Source organism: Aythya ferina (assembly GCF_964211825.1).
Source record: "Aythya ferina genome assembly, chromosome: 2".
Classification (NCBI taxonomy): domain Eukaryota; kingdom Metazoa; phylum Chordata; class Aves; order Anseriformes; family Anatidae; genus Aythya; species Aythya ferina.
The window spans coordinates 54,902,216-54,928,080 of NC_140297.1; the positions used below are offsets into that span (position 1 = coordinate 54,902,216).

The 25,865-nt window shown below is 46.8% G+C and overlaps 1 protein-coding gene and 1 long non-coding RNA gene across 2 annotated transcripts in view; one reads left to right on the plus strand and one right to left on the minus strand.

The window, feature by feature from the left end:
* Positions 1-208: 208 nt before the first annotated feature.
* Positions 209-25,865, minus strand: part of LOC311433217 — a 52,776-nt gene continuing 27,119 nt past the window's right edge. The window contains exon 2 of the long non-coding RNA XR_014690612.1: positions 209-4,659. This is a non-coding gene — a long non-coding RNA (uncharacterized lncRNA). The remainder of the gene's footprint in view (positions 4,660-25,865) is intronic.
* Positions 16,315-24,561, plus strand: LOC311431654 (uncharacterized protein; the record flags this gene model as incomplete). The annotated part of the gene is made up of 8 exons (XM_084509428.1): positions 16,315-19,742; positions 20,138-20,223; positions 20,760-21,412; positions 22,149-22,266; positions 22,782-22,959; positions 23,414-23,587; positions 24,004-24,161; positions 24,435-24,561. The coding sequence occupies exons 1-8, from the start codon at positions 19,644-19,646 to the stop codon at positions 24,559-24,561; spliced, it is 1,593 nt and encodes a 530-aa protein (XP_084365554.1). The 5' UTR covers positions 16,315-19,643.

A 25,865-nucleotide genomic window follows, 5' to 3' on the forward strand; every position in this document is an offset into this window, starting at 1 on the left:
TTGTGTGTGTGTGTGTGTGTCATTTTTAAGATTAGATCTGTACTATCTGCAATAAAATTATATAATGAAACTAAATAGAACTAAAGGAACCAGATGAACAGGGTAACCTAGTAGAACTAAATACACAGACATACATTTTGGACCCAGTTCCCAATTTAAGTACGGTGGAAATCACATATTTTCTAGTAAATGAGGCATTACCACAAAAGCATTAGAAATCCTTTAATACATTTTTCCTTCATCACAAAACTTACTTGATTTCTTAATCAGTTGATTGGTATACAACAATATTTTTATAAAAGCATGAAAGATTAAGTGAGAGATAATAACATTGCAATTTACATCAACATTGAGCATATTTATCATAATCCAGTATTTTCAAATAAAGAACAGGATAAAATGTAACAGTGTGCACAGTTCTGTAGTCCCACTTCATATCTCTCAATAGCAGCTGCTCTTGATTTTGAGGAATACAGTAGCTATTTTTTGAACTCTTAGAAGACACTACTCTCATGCTAGTGTATAGAAGAAATGAGGTATTGGCTTCAGATTGGCTTCTTTCTTCTAGATTAGTATCTTAGTTACAAGACAAAACTGCATGGAAATGGCATGATATTGCTGTCTTTAGTCTCTAATTCAAATGTAGTTACACCATTCACTTACATCTGATCAGTCACCCCCAGGACAAAGGAGCATGGAGGTCAAGGCTCGGTGAACTACACATGTGAACTCAACCTCTTCAAGAGTTTTATAAAGAACTGAAAAGAGTAAAACACTGCAGAAGCACAGAAATGCTTCACCAGAAATGCTCTTACCTTCTCCTTTCCATCTCAAGAGCTTTTCCAGACATCAATAACACTTACATTCTCCTTTCCAGCTCAAGAGCACCAGCATAACACAAAATTAACCTTAATTTTTCAAGTGTTTCCAAACCAGTCAATACAAGAAACCAAAGTCACTTCAGAAAGCCAATACAAACCTCATAGTTTTGTTGTTGTTGTTGTTTTCCCCTATAAAAATTATCATACTGTAATACAAAATGTCTGAAGTCTATGTAGAAGATCTTATGGGCTATTACAGGTTTTGAAATAATGGTTTTAATAGCATTAGTTAAAGATTACTGAAATATTCATATTAACTACCCTAAAATATATTTCCTTTTCTTTTTTTCTCCTCACAGTCTTAAGGCAGGAATATACTTTGCATAGTATTTGTATACTCACACATACAAACAAACTCCTGTTCTTCCTGTCTCAGTTTCATAATTTCCTTGTCTTGACATAATTCTCTTTAACATGAACATAAGGACAAACTAGAGGTTCAATAACAGATCCAGCAAAGTGTAAGCAAGCCAGCTTCCACTGCAAATATTTTAACTGATCTTGTGTTTTCAATAACATGATAAATATACCTTTTTATTTATTTATTTATTTATTTTCGCAAGCCAAATCCAATCTCTTGCTTATTTTTCAAATCTGATCATGAATTTTGAAGTAGGATCCACTCATTTCCACATCATATAATTGTGAAAACATTGCACTGCATCAAAGTTTTCATCAAGTTAATTATTTGCAGTTGTGTTGAATGGAAGTTTTATCTTAAAGCCATACTCATGCATGCTTTCTGAAAAGCGCTGTACATTTCTGTTTCTCCTTTCCCATGCTTACAGTGGAAGACCACACATACTGAGTTCAGCAGCAGGGATGTTCCTCCACTTTCTCTGCCCTTCCTTAAAGAGTGAAGAAGGAACGACTGCACCCAGCTCTAAAATTCCCATTCTAGTGTTTCCTGGGCTAGTAGGCCAAGTCCCATATTCCTCAGTTCCTTGACCCAGATCTCCCTTGTGCTTCTCTGGTCAATGTCCAGCTCTACATACATGCTTACAAGCCCCTAGCTCCCAAAACGCTCTTATCAGCATATTCTGTACCTTCTCCTATGCTAGCTGGCATAAATTTGTTAGTGTGCACTTTCTTAATACTAAGAAGAAACTCATCTAGCGCTCTGCAAATGTGTGAGTGCAGACAATAATGACAGAAGCTGCTTTTTACAAAATATGGAACATTCCTCCCAAAAATGCGTAAAAAGGGAGAGGTTTTTTTTTTGTTGTTGTTTGTTTGTTTGCTTTTTCCCCAGGAACTTTTTCAGTAAGCAGAATATCTTCCGGTAAAATAAATCAATTAAAAAAAATCTAAACAAGTAAAAAAAAATCTACATAAGACAAGACTTTCCCAGTTTATACTGTATTTAAATCAATCAGCTGTTTTCATCTCTAAGAAATTTTGGGGCCACATCAGAAAACAAAATCTAATGTTATCAAAGTTTCCATAATCAGATGAGTTTAAAAAGAATTTACTTAACAAGACCAAATAGATCTCATGAAAAGGTATTTCTTTTTTCTTTGCATTGGTTAATTGGTCAACAGGTGATGTAAACAGATTGCAGTTGTGTTCTTTTAAATTCCAAAAACGCTTGTATACAACTTGGAAATTTTTTACTGTAAAGGCTGGAACAAGGCCAACTCCTGTCCCCTCCCCCCGCCTCCCTCCCCACCAGTGACTGTGGAAGCTATTAAGTATTAGGTTATTACCCTCTCTGTGCACTTTTCATACCCTGCCGCTTGTTTAAAGGTTGCAAAAATTAACTCTGCTGTTTGTTTAAAGGTTGCAAAAATTAACTTATTCATCAGAAACATCAAACATAGCATGACATAAAAACTTGTTGAAACAAGGGAAAAATAGGCTAGTATTTCCCTGGTGAAGTAAAATAACTTGCTTGGGGAAAGTCAGGCTTTCTGAAATAGCAGGAAAGTTGAACAGCATATCTAATCTAACATGGTCCCCTGTCTTCCATTTCAGCTACAGTTTTCATCAAACTTATTCCCAGCCTGAAGTCTTCATAAGCAATAGAGTCACACCGCGAATGAATTTTGGACATTATCTGCCCTTGACTGTATAATCTCCTTTGAAACGTGAAAAATATATAGAGCAGGGAAAAGGCAATTGCAGATATGCATTCACGGCAATGACAATATGTCTAGTTATCTCTATAGACTTCCGCCTGCATCCAGTTCACAGAAAATAGCTCTGTTTCAATGAAATATATTTTGGTAGAGCAGCTGCCTTGTATTTTATGTTTTTATTGAAAGAGCTTCCTGTCTTTCTTATCTGTATATTAAAAAAGAAAATTCACTGAAATGGACATAACCCTGAACATGATTATGTGCAATGTACTTTGAAATTAGACACACAAAGATTTATGCTACAAAGGCAGACTTCCACTAATTAATAATTACGTTCGATTACTCAGCCCCTATGAGGATTTCTCAGACCTCTTTCTCCACAACCATTAAGATATTTGTAACCAGAATCCTAATGCAGCTTGATTAAATTAGATAAAAAAGTTCTTTTGCCATGTTGCTAGTCTATGTCATTAGGTGATACAGCAGAATGGCATTAAATGAGAGGAACAAAACAAAAATAGCATGAGAAAGCAAAACTTGAGTAAAGACAATGATAAGAATAGACAAGCTTTGCCCACAAGCCTTATAAAATGAATGTCATATTTAGCCAAATAGTATTCAAAAGCAAACCAAACTCTCTTGGAACTACTGCCTAATCCATTTCTCAAACTTCTCTGCTAACAATTAATGGCCTATACCAATCAAGAAAAGATGTTCTGATTTTGTGCTGAACCTCAAATAGATGTACTTTCACAGCAACATTTACAGGAATAAGCAGACGATAAAAATGGAAATTTTGGTCATATTTGCCACCAACAAACACAAATAAACACATTTTCTGTAACAATTTGTTCTCTTCATATTTGTTTCATTCAGACAGCTACTTTTCCTATAATAACTCCTCAGACGTTGCTACTGGATTATTCCAGAGAATAAATTAATGATTCATTAATATGAATAAGTGTTAGAATAAGAAATTAAGAGAAAATTTGAAAACCTAAAGACTGCCTATACAGACACAGCCACTGTGGCAGACTTTCTCAGGACCACACTATGTACACTTCAAGAACACCAGTATTTTATCAGAGAATGCAATAAGAAATATAACCTTAAATATAAGCAGGACACTTCACTCCCTGCATCCAGCTTTATATCTTGCTTATTCAGTAAGACAGTTAAGGACCCTATGGGATAGCTTGCTGTAAGTAGAATTACAAGCATCTACAGCTGTTGAGAGCCTGGTTCAGCTGGCACATTTTTAGACATTCAGATGTGGTTGTTTTCAAATAAATTATAGTGGACTACTGAAGCAGGATTTCCCCAGCTCTCACCGCCAACATTATCACTGTTCACCAACTTTTTCAGGCTCTGAAAGACATCTTGAGCCATGTTAGATCAGAAGAAACTGTAATGTTATAAAGATTAACAGGGCAGATTATATAAACCATCTTAGACAGCAAGAAGATTCTTCTGCGTAACAAATGGTGCACGTTGATCTTACCAGGATAACAGCAACGGCAGCATCTGTTGTACTGTTGTTTCTTCTCTCTTTGCCCAAAACAAGGGAAAGACAGAACTGTTGTATTTGTTTACAGACTGAGGCATAAAGACATTTTTGGCCAGCAGATGAATGGTACAGACACGAGTTTGATGGTCACAGTCTATGCTTCAGATTCCAATGTGCATTCAGTGAAGAGGAGCTATGAACAGAAGTAGAGAAGAATGAAACAGACATGCCATTAGACACTGATATGTGTTTTCTCTCCCTACATGTCTTTGGTTTAGAGCCTGTGGTGCAGTTTGTTCAGCAACCCACGAATAATTTAAGCATAGTCATTCAGTGGAACTGACCCAGGTCATATCTTTCAGTAGAGGAGACAGGTATCTTCCATGGTCCTCCTTCCTGAGTTCGCATATTGAAAAACACTGTTAAGGTTCAAGATTACAGAAAATAGCATTTGATCTGACACCTTTGACTCTGTGCTACTCAGTACAGTCTGGAGTCTACCACAGGGAAGAAGACCTTAAGTGCAACAACAAAAACAATTCTTTCTCCAGTTAATGCTGTGGATTAACTGGTAACCACACCTCGAGCACTTTCTTCCATTTCTCCTGTTAGAGAAAGAAAAACTAATAAGACATCACTTGAGTCTCTCTCCCAAAACATTTCTGTATAAAATGGGAATATTGGCCACAGCTCTCCAGAGAGAAGAAAAAGATTTTCAGTCATTGCTGGTATGGACCCCAAGGGCTCAGCTTCCAGCGTTTATTATTGGATATCTCATTTTAGCTGGAGTCATCCAGCAAAACAAAAGAGTTTTTATAGGAAATGTTTCTTTTAATAATATATAGAAACTGACAGAAAAAGACCATAAACCAAAATAATCTCTCCTCTCTTAAACTTTCCCCTCCTCTTCAGAATGAAAGAGATTCTGGGACTAAAAAATAAGTACTAGAAGGAAAAAAATTGCATTTGTATGAATGCTTGCAAATGTCTTACTGGAGATTTCTCTGTCACAAGTTTGATTTCAATAACTCCCAAAATCTGAACTCAGTCAATTCTGCACATATAGGTAAAAAACAAAACAAAACAGTACAAACAAAAAACCAACCAACCACTAAAAGACAAACAAACAAGAACCACCACAAAAAAACAAACAAACAAACAAACAAACAAACAAAACCACGTACAATACCACCAGGACACCATTTGCACATTTTTCTTTCCACATTAGGCACTGCTAGCCTGAACTATGGACAATGAAGACAGCAGCTCCTACTGCAAAGAGGATAAAATCCTCTTTAAGTTGCATATGGCCCTTTAATCTAAGTGCTCTGTAGAGAGGTCTTAGTTCTAGCATTCACCCCACACGAATCAGCTCAGACTCTGTAACTGACCTCATTTGGCATCTGTCAGAAACCAAAAGCAATAGCATCCAGCTGTTCACTTTTGTAAAATATGCAATTGCATAAGTAAAGCATAAAACTATAAATATAACACTATTCCTCTGGAAACTCAGTGCAAAGAATTTTAAAGTTAGCTCTTTTCTTTCTAGGATTTTAATACCTTCTGAACCAAAAGATCTCCAGTTCCAATTCTTGCCCCCATTTTTTTCGGCTGTGATTTCTCATTCTGTACTAAGATTCTGTTGTGGCATGTGGGATTCTCTTCTGTCCTAAAATAGAGTACTTTTCTCAGGGTGGAAGAGCATTTTCAATGTCATTTATCATCAATGAGAAAAATATTCATCAAGCTGTTTATGATGGATTAGAAATGGGACTTTATAAGATTTCTTAAAAGTTGTAGTTCCTCTAGTCTGTCTTTCTTACCACCTCTAATGGTACTGTGGTTCATCTACTACTTACAGTGCTGCTCAAGGAAAAAAAAATGATTTTAGGATTCCTCCTTGGCCTACTGCTCGTAACACACCTTAGAACGAGTCTCCGTAATTTCTGCAGCGTGACAGATGTTTCACACTGGCAGAAGAATGGCAGAAGAGTATGCTATCAGAATTTACATTCTGAAGCAGTAAGAAGAACAACTAAATCAGGAGATAAGAAAAGATTAGCGGGAAGACAGGGGAGCAAAGACTGTGCTGGGGATAAGAAAAGATAACAGACAGTCATACCACTGAGAGAAATCTGGGCTCTTCTTTAGAAAAAAACTACAGCTAGCTGTTTCTAACTGCAAAGTAATTAGACACCTGTGTTGGTACCCAGACAGGTCCACAAAAGGAAGATAAATATTTCAGATCCTAGGAGAGAAATAAGGGTGTTGTACAGAAAGACTGGTGGTAGGAGAAAGACAATATGGGGCTAAATGTTGGGAATTGATGGAGTGAAGGCCATTAGGTATGACAATAGGCAGGAAGAAGCTACCTGTGGAAAAACCCATAGAGTGATAAGGCAAGATGCCAGAGAATGGCAGATGCCAGTAACAAGGATCTGAGGTTCTGAAAGAGAAGGAGAATGAATAAGGCCACAAGCAACAATAAATTAAGAAGACTGATATGATGTGGCAGGCCCACAAAGTGTACTCTGGAAAGTAAACTAGATTAGGAGAGCAGACATTGGACAGAGGCAGAAAAGCCATTGGCAAGAAATGGCCGAAGGGGTCAGAAATTTCTACATCTCTTTTACGCATATCTCTTGGAAACCATGGGCCAAGCATGCTACTTTTCAGTTTACACTCCATTCAATAACAAATGAGAGAATTAGAGAAATTGGAGAACAGTTAGGGAAAGTTATCAAATGAGGCATTCAGGAAAAAAAATGGTATGTTGAAGTGATCTTTCTTATTGAATAAGGAAATAATTGTCAGTAAGAACATCCATCTTCACTCATTCTTCATTTTCACCTTCATTCTAGCTTAATCTTACCAAACCTCATGAAATACATCATATTCTTCTGAGTTCTTCGAGATGCTTTAGCCACCTCGTAATCAACCAATGATGCTGAAGCCATTCAGTTGAAAGTAACATCAATCTAATGAAAATGTGTTTTCCCCTGGAAAAGGTTATGTCTGACTTTGCTTAAAATGGAATGCTACCTTTCCATAGCATTAAGCTTGGTTGCATTCTTCTCAGTGAAAGCTGACAACTCAGATGAAATCCAATGGGATGTAAGCAAGAACCATTTGGGCACTCAAAGGTTACCAAATTCTGCCAGCTTTCCCCCTCCCCCCCCCCACTTTGGGATGAGTATGCAGCAAGAGACAGTAAATGACCTAAACAAAATCAACAACCCTAAATAGGCCTTAAACAGTTTCAGAGGGACATGAACACACCGCACCTATTGCCAAACAACATGCCTTAGGCTGAGATAATCGACTACATGCTGAGAAACACGACTACATGCTACACCCACATGGTGCAAGGCAAGGCAATGCAGAACTATTAACTCAGGCTAAAAAATATATTATGCTGTAATTTATACTGCAATGATCCTAGCCTAACAAGCCTTGTTTCTGAGCAGTCTTAGCTTACTACCCCATGCCATTAGCATCCTGTTTCTGCTCCAGAATGACACAGCAACAAACCCATCAGCTCTGTTAGTGTCAGCTGTCAGGCCAGCTTCACTGGTATCTGCGGTTCAATAGATACGTCTGACATGTAGCACTCCTCCTATAAGGAAGGACTAGAAACAACAGCCTGATCCCAAAGTCCGTTTAAATGGCAAAAGTAAAATCCAGGTTAATAACGGTATTTGTACATGATGCAAACCAAATTCAGCTTCAAAACAAATGTATGCAGAAGGAGTTGCCCAAGCCTGTCTCCATTTTTTTTCAGCAATGTGATAAGACAGAGGAGAGTGGCAGTACAATTGAATTAAGAACCCACACTGACATCTTGTGGAGAAAGCTGGCAAAGAATTTCTAAGCATTTAAACTGTGTTGTGTGTTTAACTGCGGTGGTTTTACCGTGCTGGGCAGCTAAACCCCACAACCGCTCTCTCACTCCCCCTCCTTTAGATGAGGAGGGGCAGAAGTAAAGCAAATAACAACCCATGGGTTGAGATAAGGATAATTTAATTAAAGGGAAATAATAATAATAATTAAATAAAGATTATTATGAACTAAACAATTTAACTAAAGGGAAATAAAGAGGGAAAGGGGAAAAGGGAGGGGGAAAGGGAAAAAATAAAAAGAAGGGAGGAAAACAAACAAATAATATAAATGAAGGCTATATGGAAGTGCAGAGGAAATAAATTACTCTCGACTTCCCACAAATGAGCGATGATTGACCATGTCCTTGAAACAGGGCCTCAAGGCACGTAGCCGGTGTTCGAGAGGAGGACCGATGTTTTCCCAACGAGAGCCCACCCCTCCCCTCTTCTTCCTGTTTCCACCTTTTATTGCTGAGCGTGACATCACATGGTATGGAATGTCCCTTTGGTTGGTTTAGGTCAGCTGCCCTAGTGATGTTTCTCTCCTCACTTTTTGCCCACCCCCTAGGAGGGTTAGAGAAAGGTCCGATGCTGTGCCACTGCTGCTCAGCAGTAGACACAATGCTGCTGTGATAACACTGCTGTTCCAGCTACAACTGCAGAGTACGGCACTGTATGGGCTGCTGCCGGGAAAGTTAACATTCCAGCCAGACCCAGTACATTAACCAAAAAGTAAACTTGAACAGTACAGAGAAAGAGGGATGATTTGCTGAGATCTGTTAAAAAAAAAATAAAAAAATCTTATGAGCAGAAATCAGAATTAGATAATTTATTTAAATTAATATTCACAGGAACTTTTCCACAGACCACAGAGAAAAATATCTTCCTACCATTGGAAGGAACAAGAGAAAGGAAAATGTTTTCAATCTCAGCCTTACGGAAAAGCAGTGACAATTCTGCCTGTTTCTTCCTGCACTTTTCTATGCAGCTCATTTTAGATGAGGCATACAGACTGCAAAGGTTAGAAGGAAGCTTAAGCACTCCTTTTTGCAGGACATGCACTGAGAGAATTGCCTCAGATAGTCATGAACACAGACACTGGAATGAAGCTGTGGTCAGGGAGAAACACGCGTTGATAGAGAACATGCCTCCAAGATGATTTTTAAGTGAGGATGAGAAATACTGAATCCAAGAAGCCCACTAATGGAGCTCAGCTTAATAAGAACTGGCTTATTTGATAACTGTAGGTGCAGAAGAATTCAGAACTAACCACTTTATGATGGACAAAGTTCCAAGGAGTCACAAAGGCTCAGCATCACCACAGGGTTCCCTCCAGAACCCCCTTACGATCCTCCTGTGACATATAATTTTTAGAATACTGGCAGGTGTGAAAGGGCTTTCCTGTGGAGATCACAAACAGCAAGAGAGAGGATTTATGACAGCAGATCTATCAGAGGCTTAGCTGATTCTGCAAGTTAGAGAACAGATTCTACTTGTTGGATATATTTCCATGTTAAAGCGTATCCATTTCAATGACTACAAACCACAGAGCACCAGACCTGTGATTTAAGGTTGCTGCTTCCATTGGCACAGCTGTCCGAGGGCCACGTGTGGCACCAGGAGCTTGGATTTGTGGTTCAGTGTGTTCCTCTCTAATGAATAGGAGCACACTGCGTGGAGACATGACTGCCGTGGCCTGGCACCTTTTTCCATGCTTCATCCTGCCATTGGGGATCTCCTTCCTGCCAATTCTGACCTTTGATTTCAGCCAGCATAGAAGTTCTCTAAGGGCAAGAGTTCCTCTTCCCTTGTTTTCCAGGCCACCACCATTTGGAGCAATTGCCATATGCTCAGATCGCCTCAGGAATCCATGTCTCTGAGAGCGCAGTATGGCTTTGTGTGGAAAGGACCACACATCTCTTCCATGCCTGCACAGAGGACATGCAGAACGGTGCCTTCCTTTGGAGAGAGACTGGCATGCTGATCACACATGGGAAAGAGGTCAAAATGTGACTCCGTGCAGACTTTCTGAGAAAGCTGAATGGGACAACAAATACTTTGGAAGCTCTTCTCATGGCAGGATTTTCATTTTCCCAGCACTACACATGGTTCTTCTGAAGTGCCTTCCAGGGACTGCGTGGCTGCTTTCTCCTGGCCTGTTGTGCTTCTTCAGCCAGTTTGGCTCCTCATGGTCTGCAGGAAAGCAGGCCCTGTAGAGCACTTCCCTTGCAGGCAGTGGCCTGGCTCTGCGAGAGATCTCCCAGAGAGAGGCCTTGCTTTTTGGCAAAAGGCCAGCAAGCCAGTGGAGGTCATTCCACAGCCCACTGTCAGGGCAAGGAGCTTATGTGCAGGCAGAGCAAGGCATGCTGAGGCCAGAGCCCTTGGGCAGCTCTTGGTGGGGCCAAGGAACAAGGATGAAGAAGAGCCACCCAGAAACCAGCATGACCGCCCCGTTCCCCCTAAGCAGTAAGTGTGCAGCAGCTGCAGCCAAGGTCTGTCTGGGACAGTGGGGTGGTGCTGAGGCACCTGTGGGTCGAGGAAGCCAGCCCCTGAGCTATGAGGTTGTTTACAGAGCCCTGGGAAGTCGAAGGAAGTCTGACCTGGCTTAGAGCCCAATGCCAGGGCCCTCTCCACAGCCCAGGGCAGCCAAATGGGGCCTTGCCAGGAAAGGGTGGCTGGTTGAGGGAAGAGGTAGGAGTTTCGCAGCTGAATGGTAAGAGCAACTTTGTCCTTGCTGCTGCAGGAGTCTTTCTTCACGGACATGTGGGACCCTAAGGGAGGTGGCGACGTGCATCGTAGGGCAGGTGGCCCGTAAGCAACAGGGAGAGAAAGATGCGGAGAGGGACCTGCAGGAGCAGCTGAAGTGGTAAATTTCTCCGGACGCGGGCAGTATTTCCTCCCATGCAGTGCCCTTCCTCCCACTCCCCCAGCCCTGCTGGAAAGAGGGGCTTTTCCTGGCACCGGCCTTCTGCAGCCCCAGCAGGCGGCCTGCTTGGGAGCCCCGTCTGGGAGTGCTCTCCAGGTGCTCACACCACCTTGTCCTGCTGTGTGCTTGCAGTGAGCTGGCAGTGCTGCAGTGGAATCGGTCAGCAGAAGAGGCGCCGAGCTGCCAACAGCTTTGGCAAATGGGTCACCAGCCTGCACCCCCTGCTGGGCCAAGGCAGAGGAAGTCAAGCTGGGTAAGTGCCTGGGGCTCCTGTAGTGACTGTGCAGAAAAGCATTTTCCTGATGGACCTCGTGGCATGGAGAGCAGCCAGCTGTGGAGCGGGAGGCCTCACAACAGACGCCCCTTCCAGCCGCAGGGCACTGGGGAGAACGTTTCCCAGTGGGACTCAAGCAGCTGCAAACTGAAGGGTCGGCAGCCGCGTTCATCCCGTGTTTGGCTCTCCCTTCTCAAGCCAGAGTCCATCCTTCCCCTCCCAGAATATGGACCCTCAGAAGCCTTGCCCTTGGGGTCGATACCTGCTCAGCCCGAGGTCCCAGACCCTGCCTGCCTCAGCGCCAGGCCTATTAGCACCGCAACACGGTATTCAGGAATGGGATTGGACACAAGGTCTGGGACTGCATCACAGGGACCGTGGGTCTGCTGTCTCCAGCCAGCATCAGCTCCCCTCTTTTCTTTCCTGAACAGAGTTGCAGTGTTGCTCTGCATGTCTCTGTGTATGCAAAACTACAGAGGTCTGTGTTGAACTTGGGACAATGTGCTCAGCATCAAGGTTGAGAATGGGCACTGTGACACAGGAATGAAGGCACCCCAAAGCTGCTGGCTGCTGGGCAGCCACACCCTGCCTGTGCTCTGTGAGTGCTGTATGCCAGCAGTGGCAGCCGCCGCAGATGCAGCAGCACCCTAACTCCCTCAGGCAGCAGCAACGCGCTTCCCAGATGGTCCAGAGGAGCTCTGGCTGCAGAGGGCCTGCAGGTACTAGTCTATGGGGCTCAGTGACATGCATTGCAGGGTTGTGAGGGAGCTGGCTGATGGAGTTGCCAAGGCTGTCTCCCCTTAATTTTTGAAAAGTCCTGGAAATCAGGTGAAGTCCCTGGTGACTGAAAAAAGGGAAAGAATAACAGAATCACAGAATCACAGAATTTCAAGGTTGGAAGAGACCTCAAGATCATCGAGTCCAACCTCTGACCTAACACTAACAAGTCCTCCACTAAACCATATCACTAAGAAACATCACTGTCATTTTTAAAAAGGGCTGAAAGAAGGACCTGGAGAACGACAGAGTGGTGAACCTCCCCTCTGTGCCAGGAAAGATCACAAAACAGATCCTCCTGGAAGCAGTGTCAAAGCACGTGCGAGTCAAGGAGGTGATGCGAGACAGCTGGCATTAGCTTCACCAAGCATAGTGTGTCATAGTGGCCAATGAGATACCAAATTGAGGTCACGTGTAGGGAAAGCGCAGAAAGCTTTAGGCAAAGCCAAACTGCAGGAAAATGAGGAAAATCACTTCTTACATCTCCCATTGCTTCTTGAAATCTGATAGCCCGAGTGACTGTGGTTAGGGCAGTGACATAGTTGCTGCATGAGTCTTCTGACCTTGAAGATGGAAAGACCATTTTGACTAATACAGAAGACTGGGATGCCATATGTTTCCTTTCCTTTCAGATAATCTTTTGAGAACAAATGTCCCAGATGTCACTGCCGCTCAAAAGAACTTTTAACTGGGAAAAAGACGAGGAATATTCAGCAAGGTCAGTGAACAATCTGCCTTCTGTCAAGTTCTCCAGGGTTATCCAGGGGAATGCTTGTGTCCTTCCAATGTGCCATTCCTGACTGTAAGTGAAGCTCACTGTAAGAGTTCTCTGTTTTAAAATGTAATTGGAAGAGCATGAAGCTTACTTCATGACAGCTGTTATGAGACATCACAGCCCCATGAAAATGCTAAAGCACTGAGTTGTAAGGTAGAGAAAATAGACTACTCCTTGGACATATAACCATGTTAAAGCTCTTGACCACTCACCACAAGACTGTGATTTCCAATTGCTTATTCCATTGGCACAGCTGTCCGAGGGCCACATGTGGCACCAAGAGCTTGGGTCTGTGGGTGGGTGCCTTCCTTTCTAATGATGAAAGGCACACTTCGTGTGGACATGAATGCCATACCCTGGCACCTTTTTCACTGCCTGGTCCTGCAGTTATGGATCTTCTTCCTGCCAATTCTGACTTTTGATTTCAGCCAGCTTAGCAGCTCTCTAAGGGCACGAGTTTCTCTTCCCTTGTTTCCAGATCACCACCATTTGGAGCAACTGCCATATGCTCAGATCACCTCAGGAATCCGTGTCTCTGAGAGTTAATTGCAGCTTTGCATGGAAAGGACCAGGCATCTCTTCTGTGCCTGCACAGAGGACATGTAGAACATTGCCTCCCTTTAGAGATACATTGCCATGCTGATTATGCAGGGAAAAGATGTTCAAATTAGACTTTATTGCTGAAACTGTTGAGATGAAGAAGGAGGTATGTGCCATGGAGAGCTGCAAGGATCATGCCTTGCTCTGACGAAAATTCGTACCACATTTTTCACTGTGCCTTCATGTGACGGCTGAGACGTTTCTTCGGAGAAGCCCATTACTGTGTCATTTAGAAGATGCTTTTCAATTCTATTACACTCCTACCCTTGTTTTTTCAGGCTACCGCCATTTGGAGCAACTGCCATATGCTTAGATCACCTCAAGAATCCATGTCTCTGAGAGCTCAGTGTGGCTTTGCGTGGAAAGGACCACGCATTTCTTCCATGCCTGCACAAAGGACATGCAGAACACTGTCCTCCTTTGGAGGGAGATTGCCAGGCTGATCATCCAGGGAAAAGATGTCAAAATGCAATTCTCTGCTGTCCATGGAAACATTTTTAGCATCACAGCCCCATGAAAAAGCTAAACCACTGAGTTGTGAGCTAGATTAAAAAGACCACTCCTTGGATATATTCCCATGGTAAAACTCTTTTATTTCCATGACTAGAAACCACTGATCACAAGGCCATCCAGACTGGTAATGGTTGCACTTCCTTCCGTTCATAAAGCTTTGTTTCCAAAGCACTCTGGGTCATTCCTTGGAGGCTGTCCACCCTGCACTTTGCAGCGGATGAACTTTGATAGAGCAGGGAAAGGCCAGCGAGGAGGGAGGGCTTGACTGTCAGTCTAGCTCCCAGGGCAGCTCTCTCCTGAGGCCAAAGCTGTACCTGCTCGCCTGCAGCTCTGCTCTTGCTGGCCAGCACACTTCCACACACTGGTCTATGGCCGCATACCCTGCTGTGGCTGCAAATCCCTCTTTGGAAGGGACACTGCAGGGAACAGGAGGAAGACGAAGAGAAGCAGGCTTTTGCCTGGGGCAGCTCTGGGCACCAGTCCCCTCACAGGTCAAAACTGTCCAGAGGCCTGCAAAGCCAGGGTGCTCCGTGGTGCCCAGGCCAGCTCTACGAGGGCTACCCAGAGCTGTGCAGGCACCGTGCTGTGCTGCGGGGGCAGCTTTTTCAGTCAGGTAGATAGTTTCACTCCCACTTGTCCCTGAGGGGCCTTTTGTTCCATACGTCCTGGTCAGAAAGGCCGGGAGGAGCGCAGGGGAGCTGAGCAGACCTCCAAAAGCTCCTCTCCAGACACCTGGGTCAGGACAATGCTCTCAGCAGTGGGCTTGAGAGCGGGCTGTGCAACAGGAGGGAAGGTACCCCAAAGCTGCTGGGCACCCACACCCTGCTTGGGCTCTGCAGATGCTCCAGGCCAGCAGTGGCAGTGGCTGCAGCTGCAGCGGGACTCGGACCCCCACAGGCAGCAGGAAGACACTGCCCCCATGGTCTGGAGGGGCTCTGGCTGCACAGGGGCTGCCGCAGTGCTGGTAGTGGCACTGCTCATCCTGCATGTCCCAGCTGAGGGGTCCTTGGGCTCCCTGGCACTGTCACAGTGAACAGGTTAAAAGAGAGGTGGCCCCTTCCACAACATCCCCCTTAATGTTGCTAGCAGATCCATGGCTGAACCAGGCAATGTCTGTGCTCAAAAGGTGAGATGTTCAGCTGGTGGGGCTTCCTGGGCCCAGGCAGAATAAATGGCTGCAGGACAGAAAGCAGAGCTCCACCTGTGGTGCCTGTAGTTTCTCCATAGGCCATCAAGTAGTGTGCCTGGGAGGCTTCTTTCTTCTCATTGTCTCCATGTCTCTCTTGTCACGTCTGTGTGGGTCTAGCCTGCTTTCTGGTTTTTGGTTTTGGGTAAAGAAACCCACCAGCAATTACAGGCCATGAGCAGTTATGGCCTGGGGAAAGCCCTCATGGTCAGGAGACAGTGAGGTGGAGGCAGCTCCCCCATATGCCCCCTGCAGCCCCTACCTGCTATGGAGTCACCCTGGGCAGTGCCCGGCCAGGGTCACTGCAGCCCCTCCGTGACACGGTGTGACGTCATAGTGCGACATTCCTACCTCACAATGGTGACTGCCACCTTTCAACCTGGGGTCGCCACATGTCCTCCCACTTGTCTCTGAGAGGCTGAGGGGACTCGAGGCACTCTCCAGAGAGTTGCTCTTGCCACTGCTCTGCTTCGGAGGAGCTGTTTTGCAGTGAGGAGAAGGTGGTGCGAGAGGCTACAGCAGGGATAGAACTAAGATGGCAAAATACTTCCCTGCGCCTTGCATGCCTCCAACAATTGAGAATCTCATAAATTCTGGTAAGACCCCATTTCACGAGGGCTGTCAGGGTCAATGACATCTCTGAAAACTGGTGTGGAGCCCCTGAGGCCAGTGGGGGTGGCTGCGAAGGCCTGGTGTCTGCAGGAAAGGGCCTGCTTGACCATGCCGTAGGGCTGAGGGACTGACTTGGCAGCTGGGGCTCTGGGGCTTTTTTACTGACCCAGCCCCTGTGTTCCCTACGGCACCCCAGACAGAAGTTGCCAGTCCTGAGGGTTGCTCCTTGCCTGGCAGTGGGCACTGCCCACCCTGAGCTCCTGGCTGGCTGGAAGAATTGGAGGGGTCTGTGGGCTGTGCAGCATCACTGTGCTGGGAGGTGCGACGTGGGGAAGCTGCACATATATCTGCATATACTCATGTGTTAAAGCTCCTCTGTCCACTTCCATGACTAGAAGGAAAAGACTGGGGGAGATACGCTAGAGCAGGACAATTGTATGCAACTGCAGAAGATTCAGTTGATAGAGTAGAATCTTAAATATAAAAGATATACCTATTTTTATTGAGATAATCATTCCTTATGAAAGTTTTATTGCCACAACATCCACAGCATATCAAACTCTCTAATTAAATTGTTTTTGCCCCAAATAAATGAGAAATTTTCTGCCACTTGTCACTGCCACAAGCAGATCAAAAGAGTAGTACTTGTACAAAACAGTTAACTTGAAAAGAGCAGTGGCAAAAGTAGAATGCCCTGACTGAGGATAATTTTGCCCCATTCACTTCAGTTAAAGAGCACACAATAGAGAAATTACAGCAAATACAGATCTCTTGAGCAGCCTCAAAGCCACATGTAGTGGGTATCCATGTCAAGGTTTTGTTAGCAGGGGGCCCTAGTGGTGGCTTGTGTGAGAAGACTCCAGAAGCTGCCTCCTGTAAGCTGCAGCCTGTAGAGGACCCCCGCCGGAACAGATTCCGGGCCCGAGCCACAGCCAGTGGAGAGGGGTTCACACAGGATAAGGGAGTCTGGGGGGAGATGTAGCTTGTAGGGGACCCAGGTTGGAGCAGTGTTCTCCTGATGGATGGACCCTGTGGTACTGAGCCATATCTGGAGCAGTTCTTGAAGAGATTCTGCCTGTGGGAAGCCCACATAGGATCAGTTTGGGAAGGACTGCCTCCCATGGGACTGACCCCACATTGGAGTAGGGGAAGAGAGTGACTGAGAAGGAGCATCAGAGACAAAGTGCTACAGACTGACCACAACCACCATTTCTCTGTTTCCCTGCACCATTCATGGGGAGGAGGTAGAAAAGAGTGAACGGGTGGAAGGCGTTTTTGGTTTCTTTCCTTTATTTCTCAGTTCAGTAACTTGTTAGTAACAAGCAATAAAACTTACCTCCCTGCTCTGACTCTGTTTTGCCCATCACAATAATTGTTGAGCAATCTCCCCATCCTTATCTCAATTCTTGAACATTTTGCATCATATTTACTACCACTATCCTTTTGAGGAGGGGGAGTGAGAGAGTGGAGCTTGGCTTCCCACCTGAGTAAAACCACCATATCACACAGGAATGCCTCGAGGAAGCAGCCTACATATGTTCCCCAATTCTCTCCTCTGCCAAATTGTAACATCCTTTTAAGCTTTGCGTTTGGGACACCTTATGTGAGACAATTGAGTTCTGTGCTCTCTGATATGTCCCTCCTTTTTTGAGCATATTTTTGCTGACACCTGTCAATACACAGGGGACATGGGGAAGCTGCTCCCTGCTGGGGAGACACCAGGGCCTGCCCTGAGCCTCCTAGAGTACACAGCACCGTGCCCTCAGTGGTGTGACAGTCCACTGCCAGGTTGGCCTTGGGGATGGGTCACTCCTGGAAAGCTGCACCTGAAAGGCAAGGAGCCCTCTTTGGGGCAGCCTGAGGAGTCCTGCTGCCTCTGCTGGGCTCTAGAGAAGACACCTGTAGAGTGTACATTAGAAATGCATCAGTCCTTGGATAGCAGTGTGCTGAGTGGCTTTGATGTTGCTGTCGGAGAGCTTGACGTGTGTTTTCCTTGGTTTTCCAGAGATTGCTAAGATTTGGGCCAGCACATCCCATTACCTGAGTCAACAGCTGGCTCTCCACCAGGTGAGACTTGCCTCTTCTTCCCTCACACCCTGATGTTCCATGAAGCAATGAGAGCACTTTGTCTTCAAGAGCAGTTATTCTTCCCTCCTTTGGAAGCAGGACCAATGCCCCAGAAGGCCTCAGTAATGCACTGCTGGGCCACGGACTAGCTCCGCTGTCAATTCAGATGCACTGTGAGGTCCAGGCCCAGATTTCAGAAAAAGGGATGGACTTTTCCTGGGGCTTCCTGAGTCCCCCATTGCCAGAGCTGATTACCGAACTGGGCCGGGGTACTACTCCAAGGGGAGTTCCAAGTGTGGGAAGCCCCCTGGTATCTTAGTGAGCCAAAGGACGTGTGTCGGCTTTTCCTGCACTTCCTGGTTCCTCCTTGGGGACAGGGGGTGAGAGGGAAAAGTCCAGGCCGTCCACATCTTCTCCCAGCTCTCCAAGGAACCCGTCTTGCTCAGTTGTATCTCAGGTGTGGATAGGGAACAAAGCACCTTCCCTGCTCTCTGGCAAGTCATCTCTTTGTCCCTGCAAAGCTTCTTCTCATCCACCCTCTTCTGTTTCAGGCTGTCCACATTCCTGGTCTTGGAACATTCACAGTTGTCACAGAGCAAGTGGCCAACCAGGAAAAGGACATCGTGACTGTTGAGAGACCCGTGTTTCATCTGGCTAAGGCTATTGTGTACAACAATGACCTTCGATACGACTACATAGACGTTCCAGGTAGGAAGACTGAGGACTGAAAGTGGTGTTTGCCCTTGCAGCAGAATATGAGAGCTGTGCTCTGCTGTCCATTGGTGACGCAGCCAAGTACCAAACTCCTGGCGCAACCAGGGAAAAGCTTGTCAAAGCGTGCCTGGTGTGGAACAGAACCAGTCTCTCTGAGTGTTTTAAATAATCCCCAGATGACAGTGCAGCATAACAGTTCACTCTCTTTGACCTGCTTCAACAACAGGTTTTATTCCAGTTTTACTGGAAACGTGTCTTCTTGCCCCATGGTGTTTCAACTCTTCCTCCCACCTTCTGCTGTAGTAGGCCTCGTACAGGCAAATGCCAGAGCTCTTCTTGGCTCTCAACACCTCTTTGCAAGCAGAAAAAGCTTGCAAAATGCAGCTCGTTCCAAAACCCCCTGTCCACAAGGCCTGTAACTTCCAGTTGCTGCTTCCACTGCCACAGCTACCCGAGGACCCTCCGTGGCACCAGGAACTTGGGTCTGTGGTTGGGAGTGTTCCTGTCTAATGATTAGGAGCACACTGCATGTGGACAAGGCTACCGTGGCCTGGCACCATTCAGCTTGCTGTGGGTCCTAGCACCTTTTTCCTCACCAAAACCTGCGGACAAGGATCTTCCTGCCAGTTCTGACCTTTGATTTTAACCAGCTTAGCATCTCTCTAAGAGCGCGTGTTCCTCTTCCCTTGTTTTCCAGGCCACGTGCATTTTGAGGAACTGCCGTATGCTCAGGTCGCCTCAGAAAACAATATTTCTGAGAGCTTAGTGCGGCTTTGCATAGAAAGGAGCACACGTCTCTTCCGTGTCTGCATAGAGGACAGGCAGAACATCGCCTTCCTTTGGAGAGACATTGGCATGCTGATCATCGAGGGCAAGGATGTTAAAATGAAATTCTATGAAGACTTTCTGAAAAAGCTGAATGGGACAACAAATACCTTGGAAGCTCTTCTCATGGTAGGATTTTCATTTTCCCAGCTCTACCCATGGTTCTTCTGAAATGCCTTCCAGGGACTGTGTGGCTGCTTTCTCCTGGCCTGTCGTGCTTCTTCAGCCATTTGGGCTCCTCGTGGTCTGCAGGAAAGCAGGCCCTGTAGAGCACTTCCTTTGCAGGCAGTGGCCTGGCTCTGCAAGAGATCTCCCCGAGAGAGGCCTTGCTTTTTGGCAAAAGGCCAGCATGTCAGTGGGGATCACCGCGCAGCCCAGTGCTTGGGCAGGGAGTGGAGGTGCAGGCAGAGCGAGGCTTGCTGAGGCTGGAGCCCTTAGGCAGCTCTCGGTGGCGCTAAGGTGGACCAAGCAGCCAGCCCTTGCCAGTGTCCCCATCACCCATTACTTGTTTGTCTCTATTGCAGATGCCAGAGATGAACAATTCTGTCATCTCTCACCTGGACACTGCTGCTTCTCAGACCACTTCTGGACATGTCATTGTCTTTCCAATGTGAGTATGCTTGTTCCTGCTGCTCTCAGCAGAGAAAGAGATCGGCTTCTCAGCTCATGCCTGGGGGGAGGGCTGCCTTGCTGGGCCCTGTGGATTGTGCTTGTGATGGTACTCTTCAGTGCTGGGAGGACTGCTTTGCAGGGAGCTCTGTGGAGAAACGTGGGACAGCAGAAGTGCTTTAGATGACAGTGCTGCTATAGACAAAGAGAGTTTTTTGAGCTCGTTCTCCATCAGTATTCTCCCACTGTTTCTTTTCCCCTGTGAGCGAGATTGCCTTCCGCTTGGGCCCACGGGCTAGAGGAGGAACAGTTCCATGTCCAAAAGGGAGCTTGAGTCTGGTGGGGTTCCACGTTGCTTTGTGAGCTATGAGTTAGAGGTAGCTATGTGTTGGATAGTGGTATGAGTTAGAGAGGAATAAGTTTTTCCCCTGAAGCAGCAGGCAGGATTATTGCGAGGTCAGCCATGCTCACAACAAGGACAGGAGAACATTGGCACAGTGCCCTATCTTCATCATGGTTCCTCCCTCTTCCTTCCAGGTACAAGCACGAGACAGTGTTTAAGAAGCCAACTAGGACAGTGAGTCTGAGAGGGCAAGTGAAGCCCATCAAAGAACAAAGGACAGTGAGTCTGAGAGGGCAAGTGAAGCCCATCAAAGAAGACAGGACAGTGAGTCTGAGAGGGCAAGGGAAGCCCAGCAAAGAACAAACGACAGAGATTCTGAGAGGGAAAGTGAAGCCCAGCAAAGAAGACAGGACAGTGAGTCTGGGAGGACAAGTGAAGCCCAGCAAAGAACAAAGGACAGAGAGTCTGAGAGGGCAAGTGAAGCCCATCAAAGAACAAACAACAGTGAGTCTGGGAGGTCAAGTGAAGCCCAGCAAAGAACAAAGGACAGTGAGTCTGAGAGGGCAAGAGAAGCCCAGCAAAGAAGACAGGACAGTGAGTCTGGGAGGTCAAGTGAAGCCCAGCAAAGAACAAAGGACAGTGAGTCTGGCAGGTCAAGTGAAGCCCATCAAAGAACAAAGGACAGTGAGTCTGGGAGGTCAAGTGAAGCCCAGCAAAGAACAAAGGACAGTGAGTCTGAGAGGGCAAGTGAAGCCCATCAAAGAAGACAGGAAAGTGAGTCTGGGAGGACAAGTGAAGCCCAGCAAAGAAGAAGACCAGACAAAAGGAGGAGAGAGAGGCAAGAAAGGTAAGGGACCCATGGGTTACTTGTAGGGAGTGTAGGATGCCTTCCTTCTTGTCTGGAAGTGATTAGAGCAGAGGTTACCACAGAGTGCCTGAAAAAGCCTGAGACACCTCCTGTGATTCCATCCCATGGTGGGAAAGCTCGAGCAAGCCATTGTGGAACAAGGTTGCGGGACAGCCCTGCACCACAAATGTCCACTGCGAGTGCTGAAGGACAACTTTCCTGTAGCCTCCACTACCCGGCCTGTGCTGCAAACCCCGGAAAACTCTGACTCAGCTTCCTTCCATGCTCTCAGATGCCTCACAAACACTGCCTCTGTTGTGAGCGTGCCTCTGTAGTAAATGCGTGTGCGTGGGACCGATCAACAGATGCAAGAGCTGTCTCCTCTGGTCCTAAGCGATTCCCCACCCCAGAACGACTGTTTGAGGGCATGGGCATCTCCCAGACAGTCCCCCATTTCAGCACATGGTGGAGATTAGGGCATCAAAATGGTATTCCCCAGGGAACAACGGTGCACTATAGCCAGGAAGAAAGAGATGGAGAAAGAGAGTGTCCGAAAAGGCCTACGAGATCTCAGGAAACATGGCTCCGCAGCGACAAAAATGGCCCCTGCCAATGGTGTTGCCACAGGCTTGAGCTGATCTGCATGTCATTCTTGCTGGAACTGGGGCAGAATTGGCACACTATTACCACAACAACAGAGTTGGTTTACTGAAGTTGTCTCCTTTCTTCTTTCCAGAGGATCTTCCCAAGAAGCGCCTCCTTCGTCGAGCAACACTTTCTCCAGAGAGGTTACCTGCCCTGACAGTAAAGTCAGGGAGCAGACAGAAAGCTCAGAAGACAGAGCGTCATGCCAGGTGAGACTCCTGGAGAGACAAATGAGGGTGCTGCCCTGCTCTTGCCCATGTAGGAGCGCAGTTTCTCCTGGATGCAGAAGCTGTACGAGCTCAAAGTGCAGCTATCCCATCTCCCACTACCTTGAGATTTCTTGCTGCATGGCAAGCATCTTGCAGCATCATTTCTTAGCTGGGTAACTAATGGAAACAGCTCCTTGCAGGATTGGGAGGTTTTGCCTTCCCTCAGACTGCAATGAGCACAGTGTCTCGAGTCTGAAGAGACTTCCCCAGGAGCGATGGTGGAAGAGTGCAGGTGTTCTCCTAGCATCTTTTGGACACTATCGAGTGTTGGTTTGGGCTGGTTCTCAACCACCCAGGCTGTTTCAAGCTCTCGGAGAGACGTGACAGAGACCAGATCAAGCATTCAGGGGCTCTTCAGCCTTTTGCAGTAGAAGCAGATGCACCACTTGGAAGCAGACAATGCAAAACCAGCTCCTCCCACACTCTTGTCACCTTGTCCCCTTGTGTCTTTGCAGTAAGCTTCCGGCCATCCAGGGGAGTTCTGTGAAGGAAAAGAAAGAGGATGAGGAAAAGAAAGTAATTCCTCAAGTGACTCCCAGGATGGTAGACTTTATTTCCAAAACTATTTTGCAGAGGAAAGAGGTACGTGGCATGGACTGCTGCAGAAAGTATGTCTTACTGAACTGTAGAACAGCATCACTCAGTGGACACTGATTCACAGAACATTCTTGACTTGTGCCTTCATGTGACCACTGAGTTGTTTCTTTGGGTGCTTAATTGAAGAGAAGCCCTTTACTGTGTCATTTGAGAAGATGCTTTTTGCTCCCATGATCTTCCTGAAACACACCCAAAGAGCTTACCCAGGGATGCTTCCGATGGCAATATCACTGCATGGCTTGCCCGGGTGGGATAGCCAGCTGTCAGGTTGCTTCCAGCCCCATGATCGCTTAGCTTGCACGGACATTTTTGAAGGGCTCTTCAGGTGACTCTTTGGTTGAGCCTGCAGGAGCATGGGAGCAACCCTGAGCTGACAGAAGGGCAGAAGACTGAGTGAGGGTGGAAGAGAGTGCAGGAAGGGGGGAGACACCCCAGCCCTCCTTCTACAGCATTACTAACTGCCTGTGTTTGCATTTTGCTTATACTCCAGAAAAAGTGCTTTAAGATTGAGGAGACGCTTCCAAAACACATTCAGAATTTCTTGGTTTATGAGGAAAATAAGAACAAAGAGCTGCAGGAGGACAAACAGAAACAACCCAAGCCACGTAGCCCAGAACTAAGCAAATCGGAAATCAATAGAGAAGTAGAGACGCCAACAACCGAGGTACTTTGAATTTGTGCACTAAAGGAGCACTTCCCCACCGGGAAACTGAGACTGCAAGGTGTTAGTGTTAGGTCAGAGGTTGGACTCGATGATCTGGAGGTCTCTTCCAACCTAGACAGTTCTGTGATTCTAGCACTCAACCATAGTAGCACTATTGCTGCAGCACTGCAGTGTGGGGGACTGCTGCCTTTGCTGAGCAAGAGAGACCAACAGGGAGTTTTAAGAAAACCCCGGTAGTGCTGGGACATGATCCTGGGAGCGCACCGATGGCCTTGTGCTGGTTGTTTTCCCAGTCCCCCTGGGGTCCCTGGCAGAAGTGGTCTGGAGGGTGCCTGGGACGGTGGGAGGGAGCTGCATGCTGGGAAGTACCAGCACAGCGCTGCGGGGCTATTGTAATGAGTGTAATTCCTGTGCAGGAATCCTCTTCCTCTGAGGAGGAAACTTCCAGCTCTCTGTCTGAGAGCGAATCAGAGCAGTCGAGCCTTGACCTCATAGAGAGAATGATGGGGGAGTGGGACGAGGATGAAGAAGAGCCACCCAGAACCCAGGAGGACAGCCCTGTTCCCCCTAAGCGGTAAGTGTGCAGCAGCTGCAGCTAAGGCCTGGGGTAGTGGAGTGGTGCTGAGGCACCTGTGGGTCAAGGAAGCCAGCCCCTGAGCTATGGGGTTGTTTACAGAGCCCTGGGAAGTCGAAGGAAGTCTGACCTGGCTTAGAGCCCAATGCCAGGGCCCTCTCCACAGCCCAGGGCAGCCAAATGGGGCCTTGCCAGGAAAGGGTGGCTGGTTGAGGGAAGAGGTAGGAGTTTCGCAGCTGAATGGTGAGAGCAACTTTGTCCTTGCTGCTGCAGGAATCTTTCTCCACGGACATGTGGGACCCTAGGGGAGGTGGCGACGTGCATCGTAGGGCAGGTGGCCCGTAAGCAACAGGGAGAGAAAGATGCGGAGAGGGATCTGCAGGAGCAGCTGAAGTGGTAAATTTCTCCGGACGCGGGCAGTATTTCCTCCCATGCAGTGCCCTTCCTCCCACTCCCCCAGCCCTGCTGGAAAGAGGGGCTTTTCCTGGCACCGGCCTTCTGCAGCCCCAGCAGGCGGCCTGCTTGGGAGCCCCGTCTGGGAATGCTCTCCAGGTGCTCACACCACCTTGTCCTGCTGTGTGCTTGCAGTGAGCTGGCAGTGCTGCAGTGGAATCGGTCAGCAGAAGAGGCGCCGAGCTGCCAACAGCTTTGGCAAATGGGTCACCAGCCTGCACCCCCTGCTGGGCCAAGGCAGAGGAAGTCAAGCTGGGTAAGTGCCTGGGGCTCCTGTAGTGACTGTGCAGAAAAGCATTTTCCTGATGGACCTCGTGGCATGGAGAGCAGCCAGCTGTGGAGCGGGAGGCCTCACAACAGACGCCCCTTCCAGCCGCAGGGCACTGGGGAGAACGTTTCCCAGTGGGACTCAAGCAGCTGCAAACTGAAGGGTCGGCAGCCACGTTCATCCCATGTTTGGCTCTCCCTTCTCAAGCCAGAGTCCATCCTTCCCCTCCCAGAATATGGACCCTCAGAAGCCTTGCCCTCGGGGTCGATACCTGCTCAGCCCGAGGTCCCAGACCCTGCCTGCCTCAGCGCCAGGCCTATTAGCACCGCAACACGGTATTCAGGAATGGGATTGAACACAAGGTCTGGGACTGCATCACAGGGACCGTGGGCCTGCTGTCTCCAGCTTGCGTCAGATCCCCTCATTTCTGTTGTGAACAGAGTTGCAGTGTTGCTCTGCATGTCTCTGTGTATGCACAACTACAGAGGTTTGTGTTGAACTCTGCAGGTGCGAAGAGCAGTGCCAATGCATGTCAGCAGGGGACCAGAGAGGCCATCCAGCACACAGAAGGGTCCAGATGGAGACATCCAGCAAGGGCCCTCCTTTCTGCACGAATGGGACGAGCGTTGCCCATCCAGGCTATTAATGCCAAAATTTCCTTCCATTCAATAAAACCCTGTCTCCAATGTTCTATGGGTCACAGAATCACAGAATTTCTAGGTTGGAAGAGACCTCAAGATCATCGAGTTCAACCTCTGACCTAACGCTAACAGTCCCCACTAAACCATATCCCTAAGCTCTACATCTAAATGTCTTGTAAAGACTTCCAGGGATGGTGACTCCACCACTTCCCTGGGCAGCCTATTGCAATGTCTAACAACCCTTTCGGTAAAGAAGTTCTTCCTAACATCCAACCTAGAACTCCCCTGGTGCAACTTAAGCCCATTGATTGGGCAAGCAGATGAATGGGCTTAATCCTAATT